The 10,081-nt window shown below is 38.5% G+C and overlaps 1 protein-coding gene across 1 annotated transcript; it reads left to right on the forward strand.

Moving 5' to 3' along the window:
- Positions 1-3,040: 3,040 nt before the first annotated feature.
- Positions 3,041-9,151, forward strand: LOC137273129 (zinc finger protein 675-like). Its single transcript, XM_067805597.1, has 2 exons — positions 3,041-3,077; positions 6,653-9,151. The coding sequence occupies exon 2, from the start codon at positions 6,753-6,755 to the stop codon at positions 8,985-8,987; it is 2,235 nt and encodes a 744-aa protein (XP_067661698.1). The 5' UTR covers positions 3,041-3,077; positions 6,653-6,752; the 3' UTR covers positions 8,988-9,151.
- The last annotated feature ends 930 nt before the right edge of the window (positions 9,152-10,081 follow it).

Raw genomic sequence — 10,081 nt, forward strand, 5'->3', positions numbered from 1 at the left:
GTTGTTGTAGGCACTCAGAAGTTCATCAAGAGAACCGTTTGTGAGCTGTAGGGATTCACTGGATTCCACATCTATGAGGAACTCCTGAATGGATATAGCTCTGTATCTACTGAAAGTTCATGACTCTCTCAATAGTCGAGGTTTGACACAGCTGAGATCACAGGTTACTGCAAAATGATCTCCAACTGAATTACCACTTTTGTCACAGAATCCAGGATAGACTACCACAGGATCATTTTGTAGAATAGGACTGCTGTGTCTGGTGATCAACACATCTAGTGTGTGGCCATGGATATGTGTGGGTCCGGTAATATGCTGTTCAAGACCATGAGCGTCTATTAGACTGTGGAACTGCTTTGTATCAGAATTGGAAAAGTCATCCAAGTGAATGTTTAAGTCGCCAGTAATAATTATTTCCTGGGGAATGAGATTCAACAGATTATAAGATATTCCGCCCACTCTACGAAGAATGTGATGTTTCTAAGGCCATTTACCCTGGATGGTGGAGGGCGATACATTACACACAGAATGAAGTGGGTGTCACCTGCTGCCACAGAACACTCAATGTGTTCAAAGTGTGCAGCACCTTCATGAGCACATACATTCATCTTCTTTACATGAAGTTCACTTTTATGTATGATAGTAACGCCTCCGCCTGGCTTGTCTTTACGAGGGCATGAGTAATACTCTATCCACTTGGTACCAACCCTGTGATCACATGTGTATCAATCCGGGTTCCAAGCCATGTCTCTTTAAGAGTAGGGAGCCTATATAGAGGGGGAGAAGAAACTCCTCGAAAAGCCGCTGAACGTATGTCTCGGGTCGTTACGTAACCAGTGTAGCCAATATGGTGGCAGCGTAGTATTTAAGATTGAGCCCGGTTTATTTTCAACAGCTGATTTCGTTCGCTGAGTGTTATAACAACTGAAATCCAACATGTAGAAGATAGGTCAACTATTTTGTCACTTCAGCTGAAGTCAAATAATTGGTATTAGTGTCCGTATTAGGACAGTAGATTTGTAGTAAAGTTTCAAGTCGGTAAGTTATGGCTCACTGGCTTCTATTCTCGATTCAACGTGAAGACAGACTAAATTGTGCCGATAAAATCTTCTTTCACACATTCGTTTAATTTTTCGGAGAACATACCTTTAGTTGAAATGTATTCGCAAGTAATAGTGACAGTGTTATGACTTAGAAAATTGTTATTGTGTAATTGAGGTGTGTGAAAAATATGACATTTCGCCACTGATATACGCAAATGCTATACGCCGTTGTTTGAGTATTCCAAGTTTCTTCCTCAAAAACATCTTTCACATACACCTTTAATTCATATGAGGGGAATATACTATCAGGTGAAATGTGTTTGCAAGTAATAGTGATAGTTTCATAATCTGAAAAAGAATGTTAGGGTGTATTTGAGGTGTGTGAAAAATGTGACTTATCGCCGATCTGCTCTGATCCGCCATTGATATACTACACGCCGTTGTTTGAGTGTTTCTAGTTATTACTTCAAATACATTTTTCACATACACCTTTAATTCATATGAGGGGAATATACTATCAGGTGAAATGTGTTTACAAGTAATAGTGATAGTTTCATAATCTGAAACAAAATGTTAGGGCGTATTTGAGGTGTGTGAAAAATATGACATATTGACGATCTGATCTGATTCGCCATTGATGGTTCCATAACTTCTTTCATTCTTATTGATCGTATTATTTGACAAAACTGGAAAGGTGTTTTAGAACGCTTTGTGAGAGTTTTACACTTTATTTTTTAGGGCAGTGTGACAGTGTCAGTTAACATTTGTTAATGTCCATTCCATTCCCCGCATGCAATAAGATATCTGAATTAATTATTAATGTAAACAAAAATGTTTCAAAGTAGATTTTTAAAAGGACAGCTGATTTTCTGGCGATACTTTTGCGTTCTTTAACATATTTGGGGAGGGAAGGCCGCGGTGTATCATTGATTCTTTCATTCATTTACATATGGACTTTTCGTTTTTTCTTTTTCTTTCTTTCTTTCTTTCTTTCTTTCATTCATTCCCATAATTCTTGCTCTTAATTCTTATGATAATTCATTCATTCATTGTAAAATTCGACTGATACAATAAACTGGCTGAAGTTCTGTTAAACCAGGGATAATCTACAACGTATATACTCTATATAGTCTCCCTGGTTAAACACAACTAAGGTTCCACTGGGAACGAGCCAAGTCACTGTGTGCGTTAGAGTATGACGAGGCACACGTTAATTAGTACAAATGGTAAAGAAAGCAAGCGAGTGACCTATCCCTGTAGAGTATCCCTGGTAAGAGCTAGGATGTCGATGTTACGGACTGTCATCCAATCGCTGATTGACAATGCTTTGTTTTTGACTGATCTGCAATTCACTGAACACAAGGAAAACACATTTACTTGCTCTCTGCTACTTTTAGTCAGTGGTATGATTTCTAAATTTGATTGATTTACCCCATTTGGATTTGTCTTTTTCGATTTGGTACGTGTTGATTGAACAATTGTGTCGATGTAAGACACATTACTAATTACATGAACATCAGATTTGATTGGAACTATATGGGTAAGTGGTACACACACACACGCACACACACACACACATACACAGAGTAAATAAACAACAGGAACTAACTGGGCAGCACAGTATTTACATGTAGAAGCCATATCAATTGTCTGCATACAGAAGCTAATAGCTATGTACAAGACAGGAGAGTGTGGACATGTTTATACAAGTTGTTAGGGTGACTGATAGGTAGTATGGAAGTACAGGAGCAATGTGATGTCAAGGGATTGCATGTACCGTAAAGGCCAGGAACATTTTTTTAGATGGCATACGTGGCAATACGTAACAATAAACATTGTATGTTTAGGTGTATCCTGGACTTGCCCTTGAATACATATCTGGGCCCACTCCAAAAAATGCCTACAAACATTTTCCCTTCAAATTCCTCCGTTTGGTGTGAACGTGAGTAGAGGGAACACATCTGAAACAACATAGAACACGATAAGCGCCAGGAGTTACTCCCCTTGGAAAAATGGCTGTCATATAAACCTCCTGTGAGTTTTACAGTTCATTTTTGTCAAATTCTTCATTAGTTCAATAGAGATGACGATTCACATTTTTAGATATCACAATATTGTTTTAATAATATTGTCTGAATATAAATACGGCAGTCGTTCAAGCCTTTCAAGGAATTTACCGTGACATGATTCTGGTCTTGAATCGTGTTTCACAGGACGCTAAAGACTAGCAAAGTCAGTCCACAGCGGTGTGTATCATTGTATGGCAGACCAGCCTCTGCTGTATGGCAGACCAGCCTCTGCTCTGGACCTGGTTATGACGTAAAAACATTAACAGAAGTAATACAGAGGCAGACATGTTCTCAGTTGTGTCGTTGTTTATTGTTTTTGTTTTGTGGTTTTTGTGTGTGTATTTTTTAAGTTTTTCAGGTGAAAATAGACGTTTAGCCTGCGACCTCGTTGTATCGCGGTACTTAGCATATCCGTAATCGTCAATAGAATTTGGAACTTATGTGGCCTTTTTCATCATGAAATCCGATTACCATGACATTTAATCAGCACATTTGTGTAGAAAATATTATTTTAACTTTGATAGTGTTTCAGCGAGAGCCATTAGACGAACGAAGTCGGTTAATATTTACCAAAGGAGATGACTCCATCGTATCGCGGTAAACACTAAAACTCGGATTCCAAAGTGAAATAGGGAAAGAAAATGAAATTTCTTTACTCACCTCAATGTGAAAAAGGTTGAGGTATATTTTGGCTATCCAAGTTGCACAAAACTGTGTCCATGATGAAACATTATCCCGGGAAATCACCAGGCTTCCAAATTAGTTTCACAGTCATTTAGAGAATTTATTCACAATGTGGACAGAGAAATTCACTGTGGCGCCTCACACAAGTGATGTCAGTGCAAAATGATAAATGGGTCCAGTGCTGACACTTGTCACACTGAGCCCACTTCGCTATGACAAGATAGGGGTGGCAGCAAATGCTTGTCGCAAGGTAACAGGATCATACTGTCGTCTTGCCAGGAAAATTGAGTTTTCTCTTAGCTTTGCGACAATCCTGAATAAATATGATTTTTAAATTGAAATTATTATTTCAAAAATGATTTCTTTTTTAAAATATTTGAATAAAAAAGAGAAAAGAATATTTCAGAAAATGTAATATCTTAGAATTATTTCATTTTCATTGTAATGTTCTAAGTTAATTCATATATTGTTTGATTTTATACTGTAGGCATGATTTCAACCATATTTCAATGCAAAATATGATGTTAAATCATGACAGAATATGAATAAATAATTATGTGTACAGGAGTACAATAAAATTCTTTCTTAATTTCTATTTTGTTTGAGTGTGCAAATTCGCTTTCATTGATCAGGGATCATATTACATTTTCTTTCCTTATTTGTATCACAACTTTTGCCATCCACTGGTAGATTAATATAGCTCCTAACGTCACTTCCGTTACCTTATATGGAATCAATAAGATGCAGGCGACCTAGTTCAGATCAAGTGGGAAGGGTCATAAACGACACGTAAATATTATTGCAAGTATTTCATGGATGGGGTTGAAACAGATTCCAAAAGATTCCAGAATTTAATGTTAACATTTCTCCTGGATAATACTTACGAAGATTTGATGCATCGTGCTTGTTTTCCAAAATGTAAACAAACGACTGACGTCTGCCTGCCGATTTACATACGCAAATGACCGCTATTAGGCGTGTCTCGAGCGGAAAACCGGAAATACCGTTTGCCGCGATACCATGAATGCCACGATACAACGAGGCCCGAGTATACATATTTTTAAATGTGTAATATATTGATTTGTTTTAAGTTATGATAACCATGGGAGCATAAATAAAATACTGATGTACATATTCCATAACAACAAGTAACTCAACTAGGGGTGTGTATTGGCATGTTTATTGTATTGCAATATATTGCGATATGTTGGAACCATGAATGTGTATACCCAAACATGAGTCTTATTAACCTATTCAGAGAATGACCTACTTTTGAGTTCATCTGAATTTTCTTTTTTGAAAGTGAAAATAGACATCAAGCAACTCTGGTTAAACTGAATTCCAGTTCATTGTTTCGTAAGTAAATAGTATTTACAAATGAATTATAATTTTAAACTTTGATAACACCATATTTCTGTGTTTAACTATTATTAACCTTAACTATTATGTTGCCTGTTTGATGGGATCGTAAAATGATTGAAAATGCATTTGGCTCACTGGTTACTCCTGTTATGTGTTTTTCATGCTGATTCAGTGTAATTCTCTAGGGCACAATGAATTCATATAATATCATTTCCATACCAGACTACCAAACTCTTTCAGCTACAGAGTTTCATTTTGAGATTTCCAGGACTTCCAGGTTTCTGTTTGTCAGATGTCGCTGTGCAACAGCTCTCTGTACAACGTGTTTTCAAGAATTAGAGGGAAAGCAGTGTTGCAATATCCAGGTGCTGAGATGTATCAGATCATATTGCTGAATTGTTATGTATCAAGTCAAATGAATTAGTCTAAAATTTCTGGACTGGTTATTGCGCTAAGTTGTGCAATAGGATGGAACCCAGTCAGCAGGAAATGTGACTTTTGTGTAATCAATATTTTGACTTGCACTAATCGTGTATGTCAATCCCATTTTCTACCTTGTAAGTCTCAGAGCATATAAGTAATGTTCTGATAACAGAAATCTGAAAATTAGGTTGCATTATCATGGATTCTATTTTCTTTTCAAATACAGTTGATAGTATTACAGTATGCAGTTTTGTCATTGAATAACGAAGGGAAACATCAATGAAAGTATGTGTAGATTTTGATTGAAACCATAACATATTCACAAAAATTTCGTATGTGTTCTTTACCCAATGTACTGGTACTGAGAAAAACTATTGCAATATGTATCGTTTGAAATGCATATATCAATAATACCATGCAGCTCTAAACTCAACTGGCTAATTTAGGTGGAACCACTTTCAGAGTATTGACATGAAGATAATGCTTTTGTCTATGAGCAGCTGAATGTTTTCTTGTAATGAACTATAATGTCTTGTTTGACTAATATTCAACACAAATTAGCAACATTGGTGATTACAAAAGCTAATTAAAGCCGCCAAGGCAAGATGACTGAGCATTGAAGTATTTCTACCCATTAATCTGTTAAGAGACCATTTTGTCTTTGTTTTTTGCATTTACAGGGAAGCAGTTATTGTTTCAGTGTAAATTGTCATCTAGTTTCAGAACAGTATACACCCAAGTGTTTGTATGTCTCAATGGTGTATGTCAGCATTAATCAGAGATTCTTATCATGTGATGATTTAGGTAATGTCGATAGTTATTTTGTAACTACTTTGTGTCCAGCTTCTTGACTGAGACCATATCTGTCTGTTATTACTTGCTGGTTTTTATTAACAGCTGTATTTGTAAAATATCATGATATCTGAGTCAGCAGACTTGAAGAATTCATTAAATTTCTGGACTGTATGTTGGCTAGAGCACTTATGGGGTAATTAGGACATTTCTCAGGATACACAGCAGTAAACATATTTCATGTCTTGTACTTGTAATGCCATCCTATTTTGTTTCCAGACAGAAGACAAGTTACATCTGCAGTGTTCCGGAAACAGCAAAGACCAGTGGATACATCTGCAGGTTTCTGGGCTTGGTTGATTGTTGAATACTTAGCAGAATGAAGAAGAGAAAACACACAATGATGACACAGACTCACTCTGAAACAAAGCAGGAACTGAATGTTTCGCAAAAGCCCCAAGATATGGCATCTCTGCTCTCATGCACATTTATAAAGATGGTTGTCTTGAACAATGAACTGGAGGTTTCACTGAAAGTACAGTCTGGTAGTGACAGTGAGGTCCTGAAACTACTTCAAGATGGCATCACCAAGTGTGAAAGTGTTTCTACTGAAATACATTGTTTGGAAAATTCATGTGCATGTGTTGAATGTGGGACCAGTAATACTGTCAAATGTAAGGTTCTGGCATTCAATATTAAACTGGATGAGGAGGTCTACAAATGTTCAAAGTGTAAGGATGTGAGAGCAAGTCAGTCACCACCTCATGATGATAAAACTGAACACTGTAGAAGTAAGACCAATACCGAGGACAAGAAAAAAGAAGACATTCCAATCAAAGAAGAAGTGGCTCCACAGAGGAGTGTCAGACAATTAAACTTCTGCGTCCCTGGAGAGGCCGAGGCAGCTGTCAGAGTTTCAGAATCTGACAATATGAACAACGAAACTAATGCCAGTAGAAAGTTGAGAAGGCGGACAAGGAAACAAGAATCTCAGTTTGTTGATGATGGCAGTGAAGAAGAAAGCAACACCAAGGAACTCCACGTGAATGACAGTGACAGTGATGCTTCATTTCGGATCAAGGAGAAACATGGCCTTAATGAAGAAGAAACTAAGCAGCCTGGGAAAAGAAAAGGGAAACCAGATACAAAAATAAATCATAAATCTCCACACATGTGCAATATATGTGGAAAACATTTGTTAAATATGAAAACTTTGAAAAGCCACATGACTACACATTTCACAGGAGATGGTCACACATGCAAGATCTGTAACCGGAAGTTTTCACACATACGATATCTCAAGAAACATGAGAAGACACACACTAAAGATAAGCCATATTCGTGTGAGATATGTGGGCAGAGATTCAAGCTGAAGGAGTCTGTACCAAAGCACATGGTGCTGCATGGAGGTGTGAAACCGTACAAATGTGATTTGTGTAACAAGGAATTCCACCTGCAAGAGCAGATGAAAAAACACCGTCAAATACACACAGATGAACGCAAGTTTATCTGTGAACTGTGTGGGAAACGCTTCAGGACACAGGGAAGCATGAAATCTCACAAAGACACTCATGAGGGTCCCTTGAAACACAGCTGCGACCAATGTGGGAAGAGTTACCGCAGTGCGTGGTACCTGAAGATCCACCAGAAGACCCACACGGGGGAGAACCTGATCCAATGTCACTCATGTGGTGACTGGTTCATCGATCCCTGCTACTTCAAGCTACATCAAAAGAAGTTCTGTAAGGGGAAGCCACTGTCCTGTAGTCTATGTGATTTGGAGTTCCCTCACAACCAAGCCCTACAGAGCCACATGGGACTCCACACAGGTGAGCGGCCCTTTGGCTGTAAGTTATGTGGTAAAGCTTTTGCCAAGGCATCACTGTTAGCAGAGCACACAAAGAGACACACACTGGAGAACTGCCACACTTGTCAGTATTGTAAGAAAGGCTTTATTAACAATAAGGAGCTGAAGAGACACGAGAAATGTCATGAAAAGAAAAAGAAGAAAGCAAGTCTTCCAGAAAGTCTTAAACCAGGGCGAACAGATCATGAACCCCAGGTTGTGCCAAGCCATGATCAGGAGCAGCACCTGGACGATGTTGCAGTGGAGGTGGAGACTACTGGTCAGTTGACAGTCTGTCAATTCCACCCAAACACAGCCAACCTGCAAGTTGTGTCGACTCCCTCAGACATAACACTACCTGCTTCTGGGGAGATCTGCAACAGGTACAATCCCAACTCTGTTGTGGACCATGGCAGTGCTTCTTCCTACACTATCACCACAGTAAGACCCGACTTGGATACCTCAGGTGCCAGTACTCAGGTCCTTGATTCTCGTGGCGGCCATATTACAATCCATGACTCTATCCCCATCAGTCATGTGTACACAAGTCCTCCACCTACAACTATCCAATTTGCACCACCCCCGCCCTGCAGCATGGCCCGCCCACCAGCATCCAGTATCGTCTCTACACCAGAAGGAGAACAGCTACAGCAGCTGCATCCTATCGCCACAACAGCTGATGTCAACATGGCCTACGAGAATGAGGCTTCTGTGCAACACCTTCTTCAGGCAGCAGCTATCATCAAGAACTATCCTTCACACTACTGACAGGGTGCAGTGTTTGAGCATTCAGTGCGAGGGTTAACAAGAATTTGCCCTCTACTTACTACTTCTTGTGTAGGCTTGATTTGTTTAGAATTAGTCATCAGCACCTGCCAGTACACAGGGAGGCAGAAGTTATCACATGGTCATTGTACCATCAACCACTGACAGCTTTGCTCATATCAGTCCAAGATTGTCTGATGCAGACTTCATTATCTACAAGCCATGATCATATAACTAGTTAGAAGTGTCCTACCGGTCATTGCTGCAGGGACGTGTGGTGCATTATTGAAAATCATTCTAATCAACTCACATTGTCAGTTTGGTTTGCCAGTGTGTTGTTGCTGCTGTTTCTACCAATCATGTTTGTGAAAGGAGGGACAGTGTACAGAGATTTTATTTTCTATACTGAGCAGCAAATGAAATACAACTCTGGGTTTTTGTCAAGTTTTTAAATAGAAGACAAACATGAACTGAGTTCCAGATAAGCTTTTGACCATGTGGGTATGATACGAGACTAGATGTGTGTTTCCAGTTTCAAGGGGATATCTGTACTTTTAGATAACCACCGTCTTTTTAAAATCTGGGTTTTCATTTAAAAAAAGTATAACATTCATTGTATGTGCCTTAGTGTGCATCTGTTTTGGCCTAATACAAGCTACCAAGATGGCTATTTAATGGTATAACATCCATGTCTTGACACTGTCAGTTGTTTTTCAGAACTTGGTTCCTACGGGGTTGTTCTACTTCCACGACACAAAAAGCTAATATTACTCATTCATTTGTAATATCACCGGCAAATCATTCTCATTGTGAAACACAGTACTTACCTTTTAATTCAGCTAGCAGTCCTCTGATAAAGTTGTGTTTCTTTTGTTAAGAACTAGATATTTTACTTTGAGCATGTGGAAGCTTACCATATTTGTTCACCATTTTCAGTTGTTCACAGAAAGCTGCTATTTGATCAATCAGTGAAGGGTTAACAAACCACGATTGGTATTCTATCTCTGTTGGACATTTCAATTGCCTTTAGAATTACTCAAGAATTGTTTAATCTTGATTATTTAGAGATGGAAAAGCTTAAAGGTCACATGCAAGCA

The sequence above is a fragment of the Haliotis asinina genome, chromosome 2 (genome assembly GCF_037392515.1).
Source record: "Haliotis asinina isolate JCU_RB_2024 chromosome 2, JCU_Hal_asi_v2, whole genome shotgun sequence".
Classification (NCBI taxonomy): Eukaryota; Metazoa; Mollusca; class Gastropoda; order Lepetellida; family Haliotidae; genus Haliotis; species Haliotis asinina.

What these genes read in the sequence shown, in the direction of transcription:
- LOC137273129 (XM_067805597.1), top strand. Translation starts at nt 6,753, where the DNA reads ATGAAGAAGAGAAAACACACAATGATGACACAGACTCACTCTGAAACA.